Genomic DNA, 27,027 nt, shown 5'->3' with positions numbered 1-27,027 from the left:
CTTGATGTAATGGACCCGTGTCCTGCCAGGTATCAAGGTCGATTGCAGTGACTTTTTGTTTTATCTCCTGCAGCCATACCTGTTCATCCTGTTCTGGCCACTCACCCCTGTCAAACAGCTTGTGCAGGTAGTTTTCCCTAGCAATGTTAATTTCCACTAGGGTGGCCATTCCGGAAATATTAATTTCCTTCTGACTTATCTTACGTTAATTTACTTTTGCAAACAGGCCCAATTCTTTTGAGTATTTCTTTTGAGGGGTACTTGTACAGTGTAGCACAGCATGCCAACCCAACAAGGTGTATGTACCCCGCTGGCTAGGATGTTGTGTTAGACTGTCACGAGTGGTAGGTCAAATTCAGGATACCGACACAAGCCCCCACACTGTAAGGGATTTCAACCAGGTACACATCCAAGTCTCGCGTAGCATGTAGTGCACACATGAAACCTTTGTTTTATTTTTATCTATAAGTTCAATATTCTGAATGATATACCACTCATATCACACCCTTCTCAAAATACCTCCCCGCCACCCCCCGGTCACACTGAACCAGGAATCAGGCTAGTTTGCAACAGTAAATATTTGTTTATGTATTATAATGTAATCACAATATATTTTTAATAGGTAACACCAATCACCAATGGGGTGACAAGGACAATGAATAATATCTTTAATGCACTGGGAATCAGGTAATGAACACAAAAAGAATTCAGCACAGAAAAGAATACTTTTGGGTTGATTTGGAACTGATAGCACTATGGTTAGACGTTCCCCCTGAAACACCCTTCAACCCACAAATAGGCAATTTAGTTAGATGTGAGCAGAGAGCAGGTACTCAGGAATAGTACAAAACCAACAGAATATCACTCCTACCTTCCCCCCCCTTAACCAAAAGAGAAAAATGGATTTGACTTTTCAACTGTCAGGATGACTTTGAAACTGGCTGAGCAAAAACACTGAATGTGGTCAAAATTGCTTAAGTTATTATAAATTTCTACGGGCGCCGCTTTGAACAGATGCAAGCAATCACAAGCAATGATTTAATCACAAGAAAATATTTAGAATATCAAAGGCAAATTGGGAAATAATTTGAAGACAATTCACACGTGTAAAACTTTTGCAAAAGGTAAATTTGCGGCAAACTTTTACTATGCGATCTTTGATAAAAATGGGTCAAATAAACTGTTTTTCGAAAATAAGGACACAAACTTGGACAGGAACTTCAGTTTAGAACCAGGAAATATGGGTTATGCTTTTACTCAAGACTAGAGCATGTATACTAGACAACCAGGTTGGGGCGAAGTAAGCTCTGAGACGGATTCATGACTTCAGTAACAGATCCCCAGCACCTTCCCCAGCGGAACCAGTCCAAACACTCGAAGTGTGATTTTTAGATGAGAGTTACACAAATAAAATGACTATGAAAAAAATGACGCTTTAGCAAATAGACAGAATAAGATAGCACTAAGATTTTGACACTGTTGCCAGTTATGAAATTAAGGATAGTTCAGAGATTTAGGGTTGGACAAGATAAGGCAAGGTATACAATAGTTCTCTAGCGTCCTGTTAATACTCATAATCCACTGTGATTTAAGATTTTAGACCCGTCAAGATTCTGGTCAATGGAGCGGGTCTATTAGGGAAGTACAGCACATCAGGCACAGGACTGGATCAGATAGGCCGGTCACCGGAACTTCACTGGATTTGCCCTTCTTGTTTCTGGATATTTCAGATCAGCAGGATTGCGAGTTCAAAAGGCAAGCATTATAGTCGCAAGCCAGATAGTTTCAGGATGCTTCCCCACACCACAGCGCTCCACTGGGTTGTAAGGATTAGTTGAAAATTAATTGATGATAGAGGCCTAGCTGAAAATGGTTCAGCTATGGCTTGGCCTGGTGATTGGCATCTGGATCTGGAAGGATGTTAAAGGCTGGATGATGAATGCTGGATCAGAGTGCTTTGCTGGAATCAGAAGAAAGAGTGTCCCTGTGTGTTGTCAACTGTCTCTATTTATAATTTCCAATGACATCACAAAAATGTGTGTATGGGCCGGCTTAACTAAGCTTCCCCTGTGAACTGGGATTGGATCAGAGCCTCATCTCTGCCTTGCATCCGAGTGATTGGATCAAGGACAGATGATGTCAAGTTTTATGGTTTGGTTTTTACAATCCTTAGAAACATCCCCTAGCCACTAGTATCAAAATTGAATTTTGTCCTAAATACATGTTTATACATTTGTAACCTCTATGAAAATCACATACAAGGATCACATATTTTATGGAGTATCTGTTCGTCAAAATCCCACAGCTTTGAGATCTTGTTTCGCCTTTCTGCAGCATTTTGTCAATTTCTCCATGAAAAAATTTTCCAAACTTTCTCCATATTTACACAAATATGCGTGTTTACCATAGGAATATGTGTGCAAAGTTTAACAATTCTAATATAAATACAGTTCCCATAAAACCACATATATTGCCATTCCTGTTCAGAATATGCTACATAGTTCCACTGCATTTTGAAATGTAGGGCCAAAAATTACAGTAACAACTTTGCCCTTTTTATATTTTCACCACTTCTGATAGCGAGTTATAATTCTCTAAAAAAAATGTTCATTACATGTTCTTAGCAGCAAATGGTCTGCCTTTTGTCAGTCTATGGAGGCAAGGAGCAGCCCCAACCTTTGGGATTTCCTTCTGCAAGCCTAGTTTACGACCTTTTCACACGTCCATTTCCTGGCCTGGAGAATCTGCCATTGTTCAATCCCTGGCTGCAGACAAAATTCTGTCCTACCCCACAATTATCATGTGTCAGTGAGCATCTGATGAGAGGAAGACCCTCCACCTGGGTGTAAAAACCTGTTTTTCAACTTCTTGGCGGCCCAGCCAGCCTAGGTTAAATTCTTAATTTCTTGACTTAAAAATCAGTGCAAAACAAACTTGTTGCATCAGATGACATAGATCAATTACATTCTTAGATTTAAATCTTTGGGATCAAAACAACTGAGATCCGTGTTCCTTTCAGCAACAGCCCTTTCATATTTACTAATCCAGCAGAACTTTGGTTTTAGACAACTGCAAGTTTAATCAGGAGAACCCATTTGACAGGGTCTGTCACTCACAGGTCGCCCAGTGTGGCTGCACACAGATTTTTTACAGGAACTGTCATTCACAGGCAATCCGGTTTTGCTGAGAAAATGTTTTGCTTTTAACATTTCAGGACCTTATAAATTCACAGTGCTTCATTAGAGTAGATGAATTTTAGTACCAATCAAGATTTCGAGCGTTGGACAGTGTTATGTACAGGTATTCTGAACAGGTATTTGCAGTTTCAGCAGCAAAGTAAATGTCATTTACAGCCGAATTATGAAGTTTTACTTGCAAAGCGCTGCTACTCCCTCTGCACTCTATGTTTATTTGTCATGTAGCCCACTGCACTTTTTCTGCATTGTGTGCTCATTTCCACCACACATACACCATGGGTGGCAGGTTGCGCAGCCACCTTTTTGTGTGTTGAAGAACGTGGTTTTGGAGGTTTCAGGCACGCACAAGGGTTTTGCCATCATTTTGCTGTTTCTCGCACCATAGATAGTAGAGTGAGGCCGCATAGTATAGCAGAGTGGGTCAATGCATCCCACAATAATATGATATGACAAATTCAAGAATGCACTGCTAAGTGTACCGCAAAGGCATCTAGCGGACAATGTCTGGGCATGAATATACACTAGCTAAATCCATCGCTTTTGCCACTGCTTGTTTCAATTGAAGAATGACTGGTTTCAAGTCTTTATATTTTATGTGTCTTATGCCTACTCACAACTAAGAATTGCTGTGGTGCGAATATTGTATGGGGGGAAGCATACTGTGATTACAAAATAGTGGCTCTGTGTTTATGGCATGTGGTGACTCATGAAATATGCCATAATATCTTCAACATGCTACCATTTCATTTCTTCAACTGCACAAAGTAGAATTGGCCAAAAGAACATTATTAGCATGAGATTTCATGGCTACGCCTGACATGGTGTTGTTCCATAGAGAATACATGACACACATTGCTGGTACAAAGACAGCAATGTTTTGGAACTCAAGGGTAATGCTGCTCTTTGTTTGATATTTGTTCAGCAATGGTGGCATTGTATGATACAATTACTTTAGGTCTTACTTGAGCCATGGGCAGGATATACAAAAAAGTCCAGCTGACTTTTTATTATTTCAAATTCTTTTTAGAAGCCTTCTAATTTAGCTAAAACTGGCTACCCAACCATTGTTAGGTAGCCCTCATGTGATGACTGTCCCTAGTGGGAGCTGATGTGCTGCCTGCATAGGGTTAGGGAACAGACAGAGAAAGCCGGCCCTATTGTATTCCAGACTGCAATCTCAGAGAAGTGTAAAAAACAGTGTGTATAAAACAATAAAACAAAGTTCAAGTTCAAGACTATACTATAGTGTGTATAAAACAATAAAACAAGTTCAAGACTATACTAAAATCCGGAGAAACTAGAATAAGGAGCAGGGGAGGGTGTGCAATCTGCTTTTAATGCCCACTACTCATCTGTTCACTTGTACAACTTTAAAACAGCAAACAACTGGTTAATACATCAAAGACCTCTGATTGGTGTTCTGAACGCACCGATATCGCCAGATTTTAGCATTGTATCGAAATGGAGGGCCAGTTTTAGCTAAATTAGATAGCTTCCAAAAAGAATTTGAAATAATTAAAAGTGACCATGACTGTTTTGTGTATCCTGCCTATGGCCTTTGGTCAAGGTTGAGCGGCCTACTCGGTCCAATATTGGATTTTGTGCTCACTTGAGCCATATCATAAGAATAACAATTATGTGGTGTTTTTATTTCTTCTACTGAGTTTGCTAAAATTGTAAAAAATGCCCCAAATGTATTTCTCATTGATTAGATTGATCATTTGCAGAATAACATTGTGCAAGGAAGGCAGTATCAGATTTGTTTGTTATCAGATATTGATTTAGTTTATAATAATTCACTAACATCAATACCACTCTGAATTTGAGAAATATTTAAAATATTATGAAGTGGGTTGCTAAAAGACAAGGAAGAACAACAAAGGGAAAACATGCTAAGTTCATTTCAGGACTAAAATTCATTTGAGAGTTTGCAGCTGTTCTGAAAGTGCTTGCTGTCCCATCATAGTGTTACACTTGTACAGGTATAATGTCATCTGTTTAATTTGATTAAAAGCAATACGTTGTTTCTTTAAGGTTGAAATACGTGGTGGTTAACCAGGCTCATGAGCATACATAGTTGTAAACTATCTGCGAACTTAGATGGTACTTATATCACCCTATATCGTAGCTACTGGGTTGCAGGTTCTAGAAAATGCATGGAAACACTAATCATGTTGTGTTTCAGTCTGTGTGACAATGACTTATAAAAGGAGAGCCCCTGTTAGGATAAGAGGTGTTCTGTGTTAACTTGAGTACCTTAAACAACGGGAGTGCTGGCTCTGTTGCTCAAATGTTTTGGACTGCAACTCCCATCCGAGCCCGTATAGTCAATGGCGACGAATCAGGAGAGCTGAGATCCAAAACATCTGGAGAATCGCAGATTGCGAACCTGTGCTCTAAATGATCACTTAGCTGAAAGGAATGGTCTAATCACGTTTTGATAACTGCACTCTACTGTGTATTAATTGCAGAACATGAAACACAGAAGCATACAAAGGAAATTCAGCATTCAAAAGCAGGTAAATATTTGTATCATTTAACAGCATGTACAGGGTCGGACTGGGATAAGAAATAGGCCCGGACACTGAAAAGAAAGTGGCCCACCCCTCGCCTCACAAAAGTGGCCCACCCCTCGCCTCAAAAAAAGTGGCCCTCAAGCCATCATCTGTGAATCGTGTCAATTCACGACTTTACAGAAAATGCTACTTATGGAGCGTTCATGAGTTTCCCACATTACATCACAGCTCATAAAATATCGTAACTTTGCATACAAGAATGGATCACGATATGTATCATTAATATCTGTGTGTATAGATCCATATTGTCAAATTACTGTGAATGCAAGCAATCGTCCAAGGCCAAATGATAATATGTTATTGTATAGCACTTACGCTTAAGCTCTTTTTTATAGAACAAATTTGCATACAATATCACCCAACCTGTGTTGGTACTCATTTATCGACCTAAGAAGGATGAAAGGCTGAGATGGACTTGCTGGGATTCACACCTGCAGATCGAACACACATCGCAGTAGCGAGCGCTCAACCCACTGAGCTATCATATCGGATATAGTAAAATGAGCAATTATTATTTGGTGATACTGACAAAGCCTCACACAGTTTTGCAGCTGTTCAAACTGGTATACATTTCTTACATTTTACAGACAGTTCTCTGCTTAGCTTGTATAAAGATGCTTTTTATATTCTGCAAATTTTGTGGTTACACTTTAACTGTACATACATGCCTATCATTGCCATTTTTTTAATCACTCTTTTAGTATATAGAATCTTATGACTGTAATCTGTTTGTTTTCATTTCTGTATATTGCCCTGTATATCATATTTTATGTCAATCTGCCATGTAACCTAAGTGATGCGCTCAGATGCCCGAGGCCAGGTGCGCTTTATAAATAAAATACAAATACAATTATCTCTTTATTATGGTGAATATTGTGACCAATCAAAACAGAAGAGTCCATTATTCGCTTAAAAGGTTTTCTTAATAACTCAATATAAGACATGTTTAACATTTAAAATTGTGGACATTATGTTGTTCACATAATGCTCAATGCCTTTATGCAAATCGTCAGGATTGGGTTCTATTTAGAGATACTGTGTTGCACAACCTGCCCCCTCCTTCCCAAAGCCCCGCCCCTCCTAAGAAGTCGGTTCCCCCAATAAATGTTTTCCATGTTCAGCTGACTGGGTGCACATCAAGGACACCATACATGAAACCTTACTAACTCACAGCACTAGACGTTTTAAACCACGCGTTCGATTACTATTAACCTTATGCAACCCAAACATTTCCAAGTTGCTTCAAATATGTTGAAACAGGCTGCGGTTGTATCAGACTGTAAAACAGAAAACTATTATATATGCATGTTCTCCTTTAGCAACTTAAAAGTTAAATCTATAACTTCCGTTCCGTTAAATTAACCGTGACATGTCCGCTAGGTTTGTCAGTTTGATTTATAGAAATCCATTCAAATGGCACATCAGATTTTAGTCCTTACTTCCAGCGACACGCTGTGAACAAGCAAGGTCCCTTGCACACCTTACTAACATGGGGCTGCCGCGGCATAGCATCAATCACAGTACCTCTTGGCGCCAGTAGAAACCAATTCTCCAAGGACAGCGCAAAAACATTTTCTTTTTCTTTAATCTCCAAAGGTATCCCGAACTCCAGGGAAGCCTCTTCTCGAGTACGCCTCTTACGCCTGTCACTTCTTCTTTACTGTAAGGTTCCATGTGCGTCGCCACGCAAAGAGCGTTAAGAGGGCCCTTCCTCTAACGAAAGGAACTCCTGCTTGCCTGCAGTCGAAGGATCGCCAATGGTGCCGGGCTGTCCTTGGGTTCCGGCAACGGCAGGCTCCAGTGTAATACAAAACACTGGGAGGGATCAGGCCGGGCTGAGGCAGCTCCGCCCAGCATTGCCGCTCCCTCCCAGTGTTTTGTAACACTGACTGCTGCTGGCGCCAGGGTGTCGCGGCCGGGCCGCGGCAGTTGGCCGCCGGCCCGCCGCATTTATCAAAGAAAGGTAACACTTCAGTGTTACCTTTCTCTGCATCTGCGGCGGGCTGGCGGCGGCGGGCGCAGGGCTGCAATTGCAAAGGATCTGTAAGTTGCTTACTTACAGATCCTTTGCAACTTGCATCCATCCGTCCGGCGAGGCTGAGGCCCTGGGGGCTGGTTCCTGAAGTGTGAAGGCTTCACAATGAAGCCCATGCCTAGGCCGAAACCGGCCCACATGGTCTTCAGGAACCGGCCCCCAGGTCTCCAGCCATGATTTTGCATCGGCCACGGGCCGATGGGCCGACGACCCAATCCGACCCTGAGCATGTAATGTATTTCTGTATTTTAAATGTTTGATGCAGTTCTCATGTTTGAAACATTACACTCAAATTCATATAAAACATTCACATCCAGATATAAAATAGTCCTACCTATATACATATAAACCAGTAATTGATTCAATAATCCCTCATAAATCGAAGTACATTACTTTATCTTGTCCTCAATAGTAATCCATCATTTAGTTATAGCTAAAACAAGAGACTATTGTTTACCAATTAGGCATCTAGTCCAAAACGCATCTGTCTGAATTGCATCGATATTAGGAACATATTTATGAAGATATGTATGCCCCCCTAATGCGAGTGATTCACATGTTGTTACTGGATGCCGAGTGGTCTGCCGTTGGTTATGATCTTTATATAGCTGGCAGGGACATTGATTGGTGGTCAGTTCCATATGTGTCCAATGACCTCCATAGATGGAAGCTGATTCAGTCTTGATCTGTACGACCTTCCGTGCTTAAACGAAGGAACATTTAGGATAAAATGTCGAGTACCAGTGCATCCAGTCAGTTCCTGTATGCTTGTTTCCCCATAGCCACTTCTAAATTGTGTATGTAATCCCAAATGCACACGTTTCTGTTCAGTGCAGTTCTTAATATCATATAATGCAAGTCCAAGTCCACCATCATTTCAATCATTTAAAATAATTCTCCTATAAAGGTGGTATACGTTTGTGATATTTCAGATTTCCCTCTGCTCATCGCGTTATTAATAAGAGTAAAAATAGCACAGATAGGGTGATCTGATTGTTTACATATATTTAAATACAGCCCACTTTTATTTATCAACCCGTGTGGGATGTTTCTACATCTCCTGCTATAATTGACGAATGATGTCTGTTCATAAATCATAATGTTCCCCATGTTTTATCAAGCTATTCTAGCAAATCACTTCAATATGTAGCTTGGCATATTTAAAAATATTTTGTTAGTACCCACCACATGAGGCACAGTTGGCGTTCATCAAAAGGTATCTGCTTAATTTCTGGAATGCAAGCACAAGTTATGATCCTATTTCTATGTCTACTGATAGCCACCCTCACTACTAGACATAAATAGCACACTATGAACCCAACGCAAATAAATGAGGGATACTCTGTTAATGAAGGTCAGTAAATGTACCCAACAATTGAACAAATACGTTCTAAAATGTACTGGCCTTCAAAAAAAGTCTGTATTCAGTTGTATTTCGATTGCGGGAAGGTTTGGTATAATTATAAAAATAAGTTGAAGTTCCAAAAAGAGAAGCAGCGCCGTGTTGATCAATGGTGGTCATGCCCCATGTAGTGGGTATTCATGATATACACGTTCAGGGTCGGACTGGGCCATAACATTGTCGCTGGCACCAATGAAAAAGTGGCCCAAAGTGGCCAAAGACAATTCATTCCTTTTGTGACACTGTTTGAATAGGACCAAAGGAGGAGTTTTGTGATGAAATGTGATGCAAATTGTGTATTTTTAAGATAATTTATTTAGCAGCACTGGTCAAAACTATTAGCCGCAGAGTGAAGTAACTCATCAAACTGGCCCAAAATGACCAAAAAAGTGACCCACTTTCACCAAGAAAACTGCCCCACAACAGCATTTTACATTTTTGGTCCGTGCTGGCTCTATTGCCCTATGGGCTATCAGCACCTGTTCATGATGAACATGTGCCCTAATGTTCGATTTCATGTCTTAGACTCACGTGCATCATTACACATTTGGACCATAAATAACAAAAGAAAACAAAACGCCTGACACCATGATCACCGAATAGTCAAATAAATGTGAAAATGGATGTTGAGAAAAGAGGCTGATTAGAAGTGACCAACTGCAAAAAATCAATTTAGCCTAAATAGTCATTATGCAACAAAGAGGCTACTTAAACTCTATCCATCCTCAAATACTCCATGTGTTAAAATCGTGGCAAAAATGGCCATGGACAATACCGTGGCAAAAAGGCTGTGCTTTTGCCGCCGCAATCCATGTGAAGGATGCGGGGCACTCCCCGACAACCTCCGGACCCATTATACCATTTAAGGGGGGCGTGGGAAACCCCCGCAACCCCTGCTCCCCTTAAATTGTATAATGGGGTACAACTTTACCTGGTCAAACCACGGCATTTTTGCCACCATTTTTTGCACAGACGATATTTTTGCCACCATTTTTTCACTGAAAACCCCTCAAATGCCATCAAAGAGTGCCATGCTACTTTATAGTATTCTATCCCATTACTTCTCTCTCATAAAGACGTTCATAAAGCAACTGATATAGGCCAAACTAAATGTGGCGGCACACCCCCTATCTCATCACCCATCGATTGGTTCTAATATTTGGTGCCTGAAGGCTGTCCAATCAAGATGGCTGTCTTTCACGGGTACTGATTATAGGTTTACAATAGATCACTGTTATTTCTCCCCCCCCTGACCTTGGTGTATTTCTAAAACATCAAGAAGTACATCAAAGAACACAGTGTTCTCAATACGAATATTCAGGGGGACAATCCCCATTTGACCCAGAGCATGACACATCTATCAAAGTTGACAGGCTGATAACGGCCATGAAAAATGCAGACATGGAAACCTACAGAATTAATTTTAGGACTTCCAAACGCCCCCAAATGAGATGTGTACACTGTCCCCTATGTGTTTGCTGTCCCCTCATGTGGTTACACATTTGCAGGTAACATGTATTCGCTGCATTTGCATAACAGTAAAAAATCCTTTCCTGGAGGACAATGTCACTGGGTCTCGCCCACACTCTAAAACTTGAATTGTTGTATATTACCTGTGTATTCAGCCGGTGCTTATTACCTACATACCAAAGCTTACTGCTGTGCAGTTGTGGTGCCCTGATAATACTTGGGAGCACACATTCCTCACTATATGGTACAATCTGGACTTCCCCATGTTAAAACATATTTGTAAATCAGGCCAAATGACTTATACAAGTTGTGCCTTTGTTAGAAAATTAATTGATTGTGCGAAGTGCATTGTCCGAGTTATTATTGGTCCGTGAGGTGTCCCCCTAATGTTTTGACAACTGTAGTGCACTCTTTTTTTGTTGTAGTACAAGAAACACAGAAGCATAAAAAAGAAGCTCAATACGCAAAAGCAGGTACAATCTGTAATCCGTTCACAGCATGTTTTAAACTTTGTAAATGAACATTTAATGTATTTAATCACAAGTTTATGCAATGGTTGAGCTCCCAATACAAGAATGATGATGGATGATGGCCTTCACCACCCTGACAATCGGAGGTCAGAGGTTAAGTATTTGTTGAAAGGATGCATAAATACGCACTTTCTACCATCACCATCCGCTTACGTCTCACCTGATAAAGTTTGTGTCTGTAAATGTGTGTGTGTCATGCATTTTAATAGTATAATATGCCCTCATTTCTTGGCACATCCAACAACTACCCATCACAGCCCTCTCCCTTCAAAAGTGAAGAAATGGTGATGACTCTGGTTGAAAACCCAAATCCAGCAAAAAATATCCAACGCCCTATGTGTGCCCATCTCAGTTGGAAAGAAACAGGACAATGTAATAGTATCCATACTTTCCCCAGTGCAGTACCATCGGCCCTGCTGCATAATATGATATAACAAATTCAAGAATGCACCGCTAAGTGTACCACAAAGGGATCTAGTGACCAATGGTTAGGCATGCCTATACACTAGCTACATCCATTGCTTATGCCACTGTTAGTTTCAATTGAAGAATGACTTGTTCCAGTCTTTATATTTTACTATGTGTCTTATCCCTACTCACAACTATTGCCTTCGAATATTAATCTCTATTGACCAATGAACTTACTAAGTATTGCTGTGGTGTGACTATTCTGTGGGGGGATGCATACTGTGATTACAAAATAGTGGCTCTGTGTTTATGGCATGTGGTGACTCATGAAATATGCCATAATATCTTCAACATGCTACCATTTCATTTCTTCAACTGTACAATGAGGAATCGGCCAAAAGAACATTATTGGCATGAGATTTCATGGCTACGCCTGACATGGTGCTGTTCCATAGAGAATACATGACACACATTGCTGGTACAAAGACAGCAATGTTTTGGAACTCAAGGGTAATGCTGCTCTTTGTTTGATATTTGTACAGCAATGGTGGCATTTTATGATAAAATTACTTTAGGCCTTACTTGAACCATGGGCAGGATACACAAAAAAGTCCAGGTGACTTTTTATTATTTCAGATTCTTTTTTAGAAGCTTTCTAATTTAGCTAAGACTGGCTCTCCAACCATCGCTAGGTAGCCCTCATGTGATGGCTGTCCCTAGTGGGAGCTGATGTGCCACCTATAAAGGGTTAGGGGACAGACAGAGAAAGCCGGCCCTAATTTATTCCAAACTGTAATCACAAGTGCAACAAACAGAGTGTAGAAGACAAGTTCCATATTATACTAAAATCTGGAGATACCGGGACAAGGAGCACGGGAGGGAGTACAATCTGCTTTTAATGCCCACTACTCATCTGTTCACGTGTACAACTTTAAAACAGCAAAAAAAATTTAATTCATCAAAGACGAATGATTGGTGTTCATCTCCGGAATTTAGTATAGTATGGAACTGGAAGGCCAGTTTCAGCTAAATTAGAAAGCTTCCAAAACGAATTTGAAATAATAAAAAGTCACCTGGGCTGTTTTGTGTATCCTGCCTAAGGTCCTTTGGTCAAGGTTGAGCGGCCCACTTGGTCCAATATTGGATTCTGTGCTCACTTGAGCCATATCATAAGAATAACAAGTATGTGGTGTTTTTCTTTGTTCTACTTCACAAGTAAAAATGCCCCCAACGTATCACTCATTGATTAGACTGATCATTTGCAGACTAACATTGTGCAAGGAAGACAGATTTTTGTATGAGATTTATTTATTGTCAGATATTGATTTAATTTATAATAATTCACTTACATCAATATCACCTTGAATTTGGCAGATTTTTTAAATTTGATGAAATGGGTTGCTAAAAGACAAGGAAGAACACCAAAGAGAAAACATGCTAAATCAATTTCAGAACTTCCTAAAATTAATTTGAGAGTTTTCAGCTGTTCGTAAAGTCCTTGCGGTCCCAAGTATAATGTCATCTGTTGAATTTGATAAAAAGCAATACGCCTTTTCTTTAAAGTTGAAATACGTGGTGCTTACCCAGGCTCATGAGCATAAATAGTTGTAAACTATCTGTGAACTTAGATGGTACTTACATCACCCTATATCATAGCTACTGGGTTGCAGTGTCTAGAAAATGCATGGAAACACAAATCATTTTTGTGGTACAGTCTCTGTGACAATGACTTATAAAAGGAGAGCCCCTGTTAGGATAAGAGGTGTTCTGTGTATACTTGAGTACCTAAAACAGGGGAGTGCTCGCTCTGTTGCTCAACTGTTTTGGACTGCAACTCCCATCCTAGACCGTATAATCAATGTTGAGGAATCAGGAGAGCTGAGATCCAAAACATCTGGAGAATCGCAGATTGTGAACCTGTGCTCTAAATTATAATTTTGCTGAAAGGAATGGTCTAATCATGTTTTGATAACTACACTCTACTATGTATTAATTACAGAACATGAAACGCAGAAGCATACAAAGGAAATTCAGCATTCAAAAGCAGGTAAATATTTTTATCAATTAACAGCATGTAATGTATTACTTTATTATAAAGGTTTGATGCAGTTCTCATGTTTGAAAACTTTCACTCAAATTCATATAAAACATTCACATCTAGATATAAAATAGTCCTACCTCTATACATATACATCAGTAATTGATTCAACAATCCCTCATAAATCTACGTACATTACCATAGTAATCCATCATTTAGTTATAGCTGTCAAGCAGAGAAGTGCATGAGAACTGTGTACCTGTTTTCTTGACAGTGGATCTAGTTGGGACCGCCAGGCTGCATCCAGTGAAATGACGAGCATGTGACTCGGGGAACCAGCCTCTCCACCACCCTAATGACACAGGGTGGTGAATGGACCAACTCCCAGCGTCATGGAAAGCACTCTCCTGATTAACGTGACGAAGGGACTGTGCAAGCACAGGCAGGAGAGGCCACAGTCTGATGGAAAGTTACTGGATACGGGTGAAGTCCAAAAGAGTTTATTCCAAAGGTACGTGATCCGGTGATGAAGCAAGATAGTCCAGGAACCTCTCAGATGAATACAAGGTAAGGCCCCCAGTCCACAGGGAGACAAGTTCAAGCAGCTTCACGTAACTGGTCTGGAATTACTGATCTGCTCGAGGTACAGTAGGTCCAAAGGATGAGGCACCAGGCAGGTCCAGATAGGAAGAGGGAACCAGATTGGGAGGGGAGACCACCACGAGTTGGGATCCCTAAGGTAAATCCAAAGACAGTGAACGAGGGCCCCAGGAAAGCTGGAGGAGAGGCTAAGCCCAGAAAGACCCAGGGAGAACCCAGGACAAGGAGCAGGGGTCCCCAGGGAAAAGAAGGGACTGGGAACTGGACCCCAGGGAGGCTCGTGGAACAGACAGGAGCCAAGGAGAACCCAAGGAGGTAACAGGAGACTGGGAACCAGGCAGGCTGAGGACCAGCAAGGCAGGGAGACCAAAGAGAAGGCTGGAGCTGAAGCAAGACCAGGCACAGGGAACAGGAACCATAAGAAGCAGGAGCGAGCAACATGACCGTAGCAACCGCGTTGAGACGCGATTTGCTACTGCTCGCGGTTCCTCTTATGGGCCGCCGGCACTCGCGAGGCCTGGAGCGCAAGCCGTTTCGTCTCCGAGCGCCGGCGGACCCAGAACGAGGCTTGGAAGGCAAGCCCTTCCCAGCGCGGAGGCCCAATCTAAGGCGCATGCGCAGAACCGAGACAGTGGTTTCCCGCGCATGCGCCACAGCCCTCTAGCACCGGCCCTAGCACCTCTTCCCCCGGCGAACGCCCAAGCGCAAAAGCGCGGGTAGATCCGCCAGGAGGTGGGAGAGGGAGCGGGTGCAACAGACCCCGGTCTCCCCAAAAGTGGCGTGACACTATGCCCCCTCCCAGAAAGGCCCGGGGCCCCAAGCTTCCAAGGAAATCGATCATAGAACTCGCGAACCAAGCGGGGAGCATGCACATGCCGACGTGGTTCCCAAGTACGATCACAAGCCGGGTACCCCTTCCAATCAACCTAAAAATGAAGTACCCCCCTGCGATAGCGGGCATCGCAGATCTCCTGAACCTCGAATTCTGGGACCCCTTGCACAAGGACAGAGGCTGGGCGAGGACAGGATCGGCCATAGGGATCGACCACATAGGGCTTCAATAGGGAGACATGGAAAACAGGGTGTACATGCCAAGAAGGAGGTAGCTGAAGGCGAAAGGCCACAGAAGACAACCGTTTGGTGATTTTGAACGGACCAAAATACCGGGGAGCTAATTTGACCGGTAAATTGCGAAGTGGCAGGTTCTTGGACGACAACCAAACCCTATCCCCAGCCGGAAAGTCTGGTTCCACACTCCTTTTCCTGTCAGCCTGGGCCTTCATCCGCTCCTTGGCTTCCTTCAGGATCCTGCAAGCCAATTCCTGTTGTCGTTGAATGGTAGAGACCAGGACATCAGCAGATGGAACTGTACTGGTGGGCACAGGATGAAATGGCACCAACTTGGGATGTTGACCCGCTGAGCAGAAGAACGGACTAACTCCAATAGAAGCGTGGACAGTATTGTTGTAGGATACTTCTGCAAGATCTAGGTACGCCTTCCAGTTGGACTGAGTTGCGTTAGCAAAACAACGGAGATACTCCTCCAGAGTCTGATTTGTCCTTTCGGTGAGCCCGTTGGTCTGCGGGTGATAGCCAAAGCTCAAAGCTTTACAAATTCCCAGATGACCACACACCTTGTTCCAGAAAGCAGAGAGAAATTGAGAACCACGATCCGAGATAATCTTTTCAGGAAGACCATGTAGTCGATAGATCTCATGGAAAAAAGCTAAAGCCATCTGAGTAGCTGTAGGGATCCTGTTAAACGGGATGAAATGAGCATATTTAGTGAAGCTATCTACCACGACCATTATACAAGTAAACCCGTTAGAAGAAGGCAGATCAACCACAAAATCCGTAGCGATGGTATGCCATGGGTATGGTGCTAATTCTGTGGGTACTAGCAGTCCCAAAGGTCGTCTTCTAGAAACCTTACATTGGGCACAGACGGGACAACTCTCGATGTATTTCTGGATGTCGGTAGCCCACCTAGGCCACCAAAACTGTCGGGATATCAGCTCACGTGTAGCTCTCACCCCTCGATGACCCCCAATAGGTGAATCATGAAACCCATGCAATATGCCATCTCGAATCGTACCCTTGGGGATGTAAAGCCTCTTCCGGCAAAACAGGAGCCCGTCATGCTCAGATACTGACATTCGCCGAAGAAGGGCCGATCTTTCAGGATCCGTCCGGGTGGCATCTGCAATTGACTGTAGATGAGGAGACAACGTCAACAGGAAATGGTGAGGGGTAATCAGCGGCTGATCCGAACTGGACGTTTCTTCCACTTTTTCCAGTGATCGGGAGAGGGCATCCGCCTTCAAGTTGGAGGCTCCTGGGACATATGTGACATGAAACACGAATGGGGAGAAAAAGAAGGCCCACTTAGCCTGACGGGGCGTTCGACATTGCAGGGAGCGCAGGTACTGCAGGTTACGATGATCGGTACGAACCTCTACCGAAAAACGGGCTCCAAGTAGGTGATGCCTCCATTCCTCAAATGCGGTTTTGATGGCCAACAGCTCCTTCTCAATGACCGCATAATTTCTTTCGCTGGGATTCAACTTGCGTGAGAAGTAGGCCACTGGATGTTCAACAGACGTAACCGGATCTCTTTGCAGGAGAACCGCCCCAACTGCGAAATTCGAAGCGTCTGCTTCCACGATATAAGGTAAGTCATCCTGTGGGTGACGCAAAATCGGGGCGGCCATGAAGGCCGACTTCAAGGTGTCGAATGCCTGAGACGCAAGGGAATCCCACTTAAAAATGATCTTACTGCTGGTCAGCCTGGTGAGGGGCGCTGAGATTTGAGAAAACCGTGGAATAAAGCACCTATAGAAATTAGCGAATCCCAAGAAGCGTTGTAAAGATTTTATGTCATGGGGTTGTTTCCACTCCTGAATAGCTCGAACTTTCTTGGGATCCATCTCTACCCCGTCCTGATTGATCACTAACCCCAAGAATTCTATACTGGGCAGGTGAAAGCAGCATTTCTCCTCCTTTGCGAATAAATGATTGAGAGACAGACGGCGAAGGACCTCACGTACATGTCCCACATGTTCTTCGATGGTTCTGGAAAAAACCAGGCTATCGTCCAGATATACCCAGACTGACAAGCCAATAAGATCACCAAAGATGTTGTCCATGAACCGTTGAAAGATAGCTGGGGCGTTACACAGACCGAATGGCATGACTCTATACTCGAAATGCCCAAAAGGTGTCTTAAATGCAGTCTTCCATTCATCTCCACTCTTGATGCGCACAAGGTGATAGGCTCCACGTAAGTCTAGTTTGGTAAAGATCCGGGCTGTGTGTAGAGTTTCCAGGTTACTGCAAATCAATGGAAGTGGGTACCGGTCTTTGATAGTTATGTCGTTTAATTGTCGATAGTCCACACAAGGTCTCAAAGTGCCCTCTTTCTTCTTCACAAAAAACAGGGGAAACCCTGCGGGCGACTTGGACGGAACTATGTATCCTTTCTGTAAACAATCCGACAAGTAGTCTTGAAGCACTTGTCTCTCGTCCCGTGTCAAAGCGTACAGTTTCCCATGAGGAATCACGCAGTCCGATAACAACTCGATTGAATAATCAAACGAGCGATGTGGTGGTAGAGGTATATCGCCTGGTTCAGAAAACACTTGTCCAAAATCAGCATATACCAGTGGAACTTGAGAGGTGGAACACACACTGACCCCTTTGCCAATAGATTCCAAGGGGGTCTAAGAAGCTCGGATCGGAGCGGACAAACCGCACTTCTGGGCACAAACTGCGGAGGAGAAGGTCATAGTGTGCGTTCTCCAATCAATTGCCGGATTATGATGTTGCAGCCAGGGTAACCCCAAAACCACCTTGTAGGTAGGGGACTTGATAACATCCAAAGTGAGGTTTTCAAAATGGTCGGCAATCTGAAGAAGTAGGCCCACTGTACATTGACGGACGGGTCCGGAAGACAAAGGGGTTCCGTCGATGACTTCCACGGGCAGAGCAGTGGGTCTGGGCAGGAGTGGAATCCGGTTTATAGAAGCAAAGGTCTCATTAATGTAATTGCCGGAAGCCCCGCTATCCAACAGGCCAAACACTTCCAGGGTTCTGTCAGGCAACTTATCTGAATCTTCAAAGTCTGTAACACTGCGGGTTTCATGGGGTAAAGTTCTGAGCAAAACGGGGAAAGGTCTGAGGAGGAAATGGGACCTGTCGCTGCCTTCCCAATACGCGACAGGTCCTCTAGTTTCCCGCTTTCTTCTTCTGGGGGCGTAAGGGGCACGTACCCAGATAATGCCCGGCAGCTCCACAATAGAGACATAACCGAAACGTTCTTCTCCGTCTTCTCTCTTCCTCAGATAACGGACCCCTCATGGCACCCAATTGCATCGGCTCTGGCCCAGACTCGGTAGAACCAAACGATCCGGCAGGTAAACTGGTTGTTCTGGGAGAACTTCTCTCAAGCCGACGTCTCTCGGCCTTTCGTTCTGCCAGTCTCTGATCAATTCAGAGCACCTGATCGATTAGATGTTGAAGAGACTCTGGTTCAGGAATGTGGAGTAGCTCATCCTTGTACTCCTCTCTCAGCCCATGACGAAACAGAGTTTTTTGTGTGATTTCAGGCCATTGGGAATCGGTTGCCAATAGGCGGAAGCGACTGATGTATGTTATCATGTCGGCACTCCCCTGTTTTAAATCCATCAGTTGATTCTGCGCAGCGGAGGCCAGGTTTGGCGTCTGGAAAACCTCGAGGAATGCTTTTTCAAAGGCTGCAAAGTCATTCAGAATCGGACTGTTTGTTACTACAAACGGAGTCGCCCAGGCCAGAGCATTCCCGGTTAAATTCCCCAAGATGTAGCCAATCTTGGCTTTATCGTTGTTGAAATGTGTCGACCTGAAAAGAAAATGGATTCGACAGTGGTTACAAAATTCAGCCACTCGACGTGGATCTCCATCGAACTTGATTGGTGTTGTATGTGCCAAGGATCCTTCAACCTGCGAGGTACTCATAGCCCCTTGGGTTATCATTTGGCGTAGAGTCTGATTTTCCTGGCGTAAGGCGGTCATCTCCGCCCTGAGTGCTTGTAATTCGTTCCGCATCTCTTGCGAATCCTCCATCTCTGGGTCTGAAGGCAGGCGTCTCAATCTGTCAAGCAGAGAAGTGCGTGAGAACTGTGTACCTGTTTTCTTGACAGTGGATCTAGTTGGGACCGCCAGGCTGCATCCAGTGAAATGACGAGCATGTGACTCGGGGAACCAGCCTCTCCACCACCCTAATGACACAGGGTGGTGAATGGACCAACTCCCAGCATCACGGAAAGCACTTTCCTGATTAACGTGACGAAGGGACTGTGCAAGCACAGGCAGGAGAGGCCACAGTCTGATGGAAAGTTACTGGATACGGGTGAAGTCCAAAAGAGTTTATTCCAAAGGTACGTGATCCGGTGATGAAGCAAGATAGTCCAGGAACCTCTCAGATGAATACAAGGTAAGGCCCCCAGTCCACAGGGAGACAAGTTCAAGCAGCTTCACGTAACTGGTCTGGAATTACTGATCTGCTCGAGGTACAGTAGGTCCAAAGGATGAGGCACCAGGCAGGTCCAGACAGGAAGAGGGAACCAGATTGGGAGGGGAGACCACCACGAGTTGGGATCCCTAAGGTAAATCCAAGGACAGTGAACGAGGGCCCCAGGAAAGCTGGAGGAGAGGCTAAGCCCAGAAAGACCCATGGAGAACCCGGGACAAGGAGCAGGGGTCCCCAGGGAAAAGAAGGGGACTGGAAACTGGACCCCAGGGAGGCTCGTGGAACAGACAGGAGCCAAGGAGAACCCAAGCAGGGAACAGGAGACTGGGAACCAGGCAGGCTGAGGACCAGCAAGGCAGGGAGACCAAAGAGAAGGCTGGAGCTGAAGCAAGACCAGGCACAGGGAACAGGAACCATAAGGAGCAGGAGCGAGCAACACGACCGTAGCAACCGCGTTGAGACGCGATTTGCTACTGCTCGCGGTTCCTCTTATGGGCCGCCGGCACTCGCGAGGCCTGGAACGCAAGCCGTTTCGTCTCCGAGCGCCGGCGGACCCAGAACGAGGCTTGGAAGGCAAGCCCTTCCCAGCGCGGAGGCCCAATCTACGGCGCATGCGCGGAACCGAGACAGTGGTTTCCCGCGCATGCCCCGCAGCCCTCTAGCACCGGCCCTAGCACCTCTTCCCCTGGCGAACACCCAAGCGCGAAAGCGTGGGTAGATCCACCAGGAGGTGGGAGAGGGAGCGGGTGCAACAGACCCCGGTCTCCCCAAAAGTGGCGTGACAATAGCTAAAACAAGAGACTGTTGTTCACCAATTAGAAATCTAGTCCAAAACGCATCTGTCTGAATTGCATCAATATTGGGAACTTATTTATGAAGATATGTATGCCCCACTAATACGAGTGAGTCACATGTTGTTACTGGATGCCGAGCGGTCTGCCGTTGGTTCTGATCTTTATATAGCTGGCAGGGACATTGATTGGTGGTCAGTTCTATTTGTGGTCCAATGACCTCCATAGATGGAAGCTGACTCAGTCTTAATCTGTACGACCTTCCGTGCTTAAACGAAGGAACATTTAGGATAAAATGTTGAGGGAAAAAAAGAGTATTGGTGGTTCCAATCAGTTCCTGTATGCTTGTTTCCCCATAGCCACTTCCAAATTGTGCATGTAATCCCACATGCAGACGTGTTTGTTCAGTGCAGTTCTTAATATCATTTAATGCAAGTCCAAGTCCACCATCATTTCAATCATTTAAAATCATTCTCCCATAAAGGTGATATACGTTTTCGATATTTCAGATTTCCCTCTGCTCGTTGCGTTATTAATAAGAGTGAAAGTAGCAAAAATAGGGTTATCTGATTGTTTCCAAATATTTAAATACAGCCGACTTTTGTTTATCAACACGTGGGATGTTTCGACATCTCCTGCTATAATTGACAAATTATGTCTGTTCATAAATCATAATGTTCACCATGTTTCATGATGCAGGCGTTTCTAGCAAATCACTTCAATATGTAGCTTGACATATTTAAAATATATACTGTTGGTACCCACCACATGCGGCATAGTTGGCGTTCAACAAAAGGTATCTGATTAATTTCTGGAATGCTAGCACACGTTTTGAACCTATTTCTATGTCTACTGTTACCCACCCTCACTAATAGACATGAAGAGTGCACTAGCAAACAAACACACATATATGAGGGTTACTCTGTTAATGAAGGCCAGTAAATGTACCCACAAATTTAATGCATAGGTTCTAAAATGTACTGACCTTCAAAAACGGTCTGTATTCAGTTGTATTTCGATTGTGTGAAGGTTTGGTATCATTATAAAAAGAAGTAGAAGTTCCAAAAAGAGAGGCAGTGGCGTGGTGATCATGCCCCATGTAGTGAGAATTCATGATGTACACCTTCTGGGTCGGACTGGCCCATCCAATTGTCTCTGGCACCACAGTTGCAAAAGACAATTCCTTTTGTGACACTGTTTGAATGGGAGCAAAAGGGTAGTTTGTTGGTAAAATGTGATACAAATTGTGCATTTTAAAGATAATTTATTTAGCAACACTCGTCCAAACTATTAGACGCATAGTGAAGTAACTCGTCAAACTGGCCCAAATTGGCCAGAAAAGTGGCCCGCTTTGACCAAAACAACTGCCCCACACCAGCAGTTTGCAGTTTTGGTTCGGCCATGGGCCTATTGCCCTATAGGCAAGTCCGTGCCTGAGCATGTTAAACATATGCCCTAATGTTCGAGTTCATGTCTTAGACTAACATGCATCATTCAACATTTGGACCATTGAGATTTTTTGTTTTGATTCAGATTTCAGGGTGCACCTTAAGAGGCAGAAACTCCAAATATGTGTGCTTGATAATCTGGGTCTATACAAACATATATTACCCAGAGAAATGTTCAAACAATTAAAAGCTTTTGAAAACAACGAAAATAATTGGAGATCAATAGGATTAAAAAAAAGGAACACATGGTGGTTAGTTATTTGAAATGAAAACATTGCGTTTCCTCAAGATTAAAAACAAAGATATGTACAAAGTATATGACTATTGAATTGCACACTAACATGGGTGCACCACAACCAAATACTGTGCATGGTATAGGCACTAACTAGAGGCAAGTGCTGGTCCACATGCAGGTAAATCGCTGTAATGTTTTGGCTGATTGTGAGGTGACAGTCCTCCCCCTTTCTTCGTGGCAGGCATTGGGTCCTTTTCAGGCAGTATAACATGCTGTGTTTGATTTGAGCGCTGACAGGCCCCAGCACTTGCTAAAATTCAGTGAAGTCTGCAGTTTGATATTGATCCTACAAGGATGCATGTGAAATATGGGTGTGACCGGGCTCATGCTTCAGCTTCATGGGATTTCCAAAAGCTTCAGCCAATGCCATTTTCTTTCTTTGCCATGTCAGCAGAGTGACGGGTGCAAGCAAAGCTTCCCCGGGACACCAGGGAATGAGTTGGGTTCAGTTGAGTTCAGCTATTTAGAAACCACAGACACTGCTGGCTACCAGCTTTCTTGTTGCAATGCCTCCAGCTCATCCAAGCACTGCTCCTTTCAGAAACTGGATAGGGCCAATGCCCTACTCGAAGGTCTCCCAACGTCCTCCCTTGTTCCTCTGAGAAGTGTCCTACAAGCGGCCACATTCATCATCAAGGGTCTACGCAGATTCGACCACATGGCCCCAGCCCTCATTGACCTTCACTGGCTGCCACTGCATGCAAGAATCACCTTCCGGTCTTGCTCCATCATCTATAAGACAGTCGCCCTCAAGCTACCTCACGGAGAAACTCAGCATCTCTGGCAGACAGTGCACCACCAGAAGCCAGGACATGTGCAGACTTGAAATCCACTGCTGCAAAAAGGAAATCACCAGAAAACAAGCCTTCTCTGCCAACTCCCTAATACTCTGGAACCTCCTGAGAATTCATGACCCACCTCTTCAAGGAGTCTCTCCTCCTCAACACATAGGCCATCACGTCAGCCCCAGTGCCACCTGACTCGCTAGAAACCATCCGCCCCTATCCTTCCCGCCACTCTGTACTGCTGTACCCCTCCTCTGTGCCCCTCTGCATCCTACCCCCGCTGTATATCTGTTCTGTTGTTATCTCTGAACGGCGCTCTGTGATGCGTCTGTACTGTTGTATACCTCTGTAAGGTGCTCCGTTGCTTCTCGAAGCTAGGTCCATGTTCAACAATTACAATGATAATAATAATAATAATAATAATAATAATAATAATAATAATAATAATAATAATATCATCTGCACTGAGGAAACAGCAAGGATCAAGGGAAGTAATAATCTTTGATATAGATACTCAGCTGTGCTTGCTGGGTCATGGGTCAGAAAGCTGGTGTTATGAGACTCAGACAGAGCTTCATGACAGAGACAGACTTGGAAGCAGGCTGTCCCGCAGAGCTTCCTCTTGATTTGTCTTCATTCACCTTTTTTTATTGTCCTTCAGGACTCATCCCCAGAATTCACAAAGCTCCGGTATACCCAGCCTTGTTGATTATGAGGGCCATAACAGGTTCTAACACCTGAAGTCCTCCAGCTCTGATGCAGGCAGATGCCATGCCCTCATAGTGCCTCTTCAGTGTCACATTCACTCTCACAGGCGAGGCTATTAAGCTAAGTACTGGATTACACAGGGGCTCTCTGGAGGGACACCCACCCACCCCCCAAATATAAGAAGCTGTACACCACTAAAATAATACACTATAGCTGCCACCTGCCAATGAAGCCCAAGCAGCAGAGGTGTTGTTAGCGGGGGGCTGAGGGGCCTATAGCACCGGATCTTTTTGGTTGTAGCGCCAGATAGAACTTCAGGGACTGCAAATAAAAGGCTATAGCTAGCCGCGAGTTCCGACAGTCCCGGCGTTGGCATAGCCCTGGTTCGTTTACAAACCTAGCAACACCCCTGCCAAGCAGCCATCACTGCAAGCAGAGATTTGCACAGGGAAAATGGTAACTTTTGGTCACTTTACCCCTGCAAAGGTTAAGCGTTCATTCAGACAATTCAGAGCTGCAATCACATTAAGGCCGTTGATGAGGACTCAATGGGAAAACATGGAGTCCACAGCAGAAAACAGTAAATACTGCACAGGTCTTGCACCAGAGCTGCAGATTAGGACTTTCAGTCTCACACCTTTCCAGAAGGGAGCATAATTATAGACAACTATGAAAGAAGAATGTATTCAAATGTAACATCCAAACCTTTTGGGGAAGCCTCACATTTCTTGCTATAGTTTCCCAATAGGGAATAACAAAAGAAAACACAACGTCTGACACCATGATCACCGAATAGTCAAATAAATGTGATAAAGGGTGGTGAGAAAAGAGGCTGATTAGAAGTGCCCAATTGCAAAAAATCTATTTAGTGTAAACAGTAGTTATGCAAAAAAGAGGCTCCTTAAACCTGGTCAAAGCCCTCTATCCATCCTCAAAAGCCATCAAAGAGTGCCACGCTACTATTTAGTATTCTATCCCATGGTTTATAGTGATAGCATCGAATGCAAAAGCATGAAATGCAAACGCCTCCTAAGAAATGCACCGAAAAAATGCAGTTTTCCCCATTTTTTTAATGGGGGGTCCCACACCCCAACCCCTGTTGTTTTACCCCTTAAAACCCATTTTAATAAAAAAAAAATCTTACACCTACAACAAAATGCATTTTTTGGGGCTTTTGCATTCGATGCATTATATTCGATGGAATCACCAGATACCCTATCACATTACTTCTGTTTCATAAAGATTTTGCTAAAGCAACTGATATAGGCCAAACTAAATGTGGCGGCACACCCCCTATCTCATCACCCATCGATTGGTTCTAATATTTGGTGCCTGAAGGCTGTCCAATCAAGATGGCTGTCTTTCACGGGTACTGATTATAGGTTTACAATAGATCACTGTTATTTCTCCCCCCCCTGACCTTGGTGTATTTCTAAAACATCAAGAAGTACATCAAAGAACACAGTGTTCTCAATACGAATATTCAGGGGGACAATCCCCATTTGACCCAGAGCATGACACATCTATCAAAGTTGACAGGCTGATAACGGCCAGGAAAAATGCAGACATGGAAACCTACAGAATTAATTTTAGGACTTCCAAACGCCCCCAAATGAGATGTGTACACTGTCCCCTATGTGTTTGCTGTCCCCTCATGTGGTTACACATTTGCAGGTAACATGTATTCGCTGCATTTGCATAACAGTCAAAAATCCTTTCCTGGAGGACAATGTCACTGGGTCTCGCCCACACTCTAAAACTTGAATTGTTGTATATTAGCTGTGTATTCAGCCGGTGCTTATTACCTAAATACCAAAGCTTACTGCTGTGCAGTTGTGGTGCCCTGATAATACTTGGGATCACACATTCCTCACTATATGGTACAATCTGGACTTCCCCATGTTAAACCATGTTTGTAAATCAGGCCGAATGACTTATACAAGTTGTGCCTTTGTTAGAAAATGAATTGATTGTGCAAAGTGCATTGTCCGAGTTATCATTGGTCCGTGAGGTGTCCCCCTAATGTTTTGACAAATGTAGTGCACTCTTTTTTGTATTGTAGTACAAGAAACACAGAAGCCTAAAAAAGAAGCTCAACACGCAAAAGCAGGTACAATCAGTAATCAGTTCACAGTGTGTTTTAAACTTTGTAAATGAACATTTAATGTATTTAATCACAAGCTAATGCATTGCTTGAGCTCCCAATACAAGAATGATGATGGATGATGGCCTTCACCACCCTGACAATCGGAGGTCAGAGTTTAAGTATTTGTTGAAAGGATGCATAAATACGCACTTTCTACCATCACCACCCGCTTACGTCTCACCTGATAAAGTTTGTGTCTGTAAATGTGTGTGTGTCATGCATTTTAATAGTATAATATGCCCTCATTTCTTGGCACATCCAACAACTACCCACCACAGCCCTCTCCCTTCAAAAGTGAAGAAATGGTGATGACTCTGGTAGGCAGCCGAAATCCAGTAAAAAATATCAAACGCCCTATTCCGTAATCCCCTCGTCCTTTTTGCAAAGACTTGCATGATAGCCTGGCAGTGAAGGGGTTAAAGTGCAGTAGTCAGAAAGATTGGTAGCACCAGAATTGTATAATATAACACGTACATCAACACATAGAAACTGACAACTATCAGCTATTATTCGGAGGGGTGCATGTCGTTAGGCACAGCGGGGCAACACAAAGAGAACTGGCGCACTGCAACAGGCGTTGAAGAGCCTCTTCGATTACCACCGCCCAGGGGTAGGAAAAGCCCTCCGGTCTGATCAGGGGCAATGAAATGTCCAGCAGGGGTTGTGAGAGTGAATGTGACTCGCCCTAGTAGAGTGCTCGCTGGATTTTTGGAGAGAAATGTTATTTGACATTGAAGACTCACGAATAGCACCACCCAGCCTACGCCATAATGCCCCCATCTCTGGAGGATTGTTAGCTGTGGAGATTAGCACCGCATGAGCAGGTCATCAGAAGTCTCTCTCTCTCTCTCTCCCTCTCTCTCCCATTGAAATTGCTGAACTGGGGCTGATGGCTTAAATGGAGTAGAGTGGAGTTTCTTGCACAGTGGCTGCCGAGGCTGCGGCCTTTTGACCTAAAACATTCAACCTAATCACATTTGTTCGAATTTATATGACTTTTGTTTCCCCGCAGCCCCCTACCCACTTCCCATTAACCTAATCTATACCCTTATCCTCCCCCATACATATATATTTAATTCAATTTGACCGAAA

General features: G+C 43.8%; 1 protein-coding gene across 50 annotated transcripts in view; it reads left to right on the top strand.

Moving 5' to 3' along the window:
- Positions 1-27,027, top strand: part of TRDN (triadin) — a 1,596,486-nt gene that overhangs the window by 1,363,890 nt on the left and 205,569 nt on the right. For 48 of the 50 annotated variants that reach the window (XM_069607588.1, XM_069607568.1, XM_069607599.1 and 45 more), the window contains 4 exons: positions 5,669-5,716; positions 11,106-11,153; positions 13,618-13,665; positions 25,852-25,899. In XM_069607588.1, coding sequence (XP_069463689.1) covers positions 5,669-5,716; positions 11,106-11,153; positions 13,618-13,665; positions 25,852-25,899 — 192 coding nt within the window. The remainder of the gene's footprint in view (positions 1-5,668; positions 5,717-11,105; positions 11,154-13,617; positions 13,666-25,851; positions 25,900-27,027) is intronic. The other 2 variants (XM_069607580.1, XM_069607589.1) reach the window with 2 other exon arrangements.

This window comes from Ambystoma mexicanum, chromosome 4q, assembly GCF_040938575.1.
Source record: "Ambystoma mexicanum isolate Mex_15411 chromosome 4q, UKY_AmexF1_1, whole genome shotgun sequence".
Classification (NCBI taxonomy): Eukaryota; Metazoa; Chordata; class Amphibia; order Caudata; family Ambystomatidae; genus Ambystoma; species Ambystoma mexicanum.
This window is presented reverse-complemented; position numbering and strand designations above follow the sequence as displayed.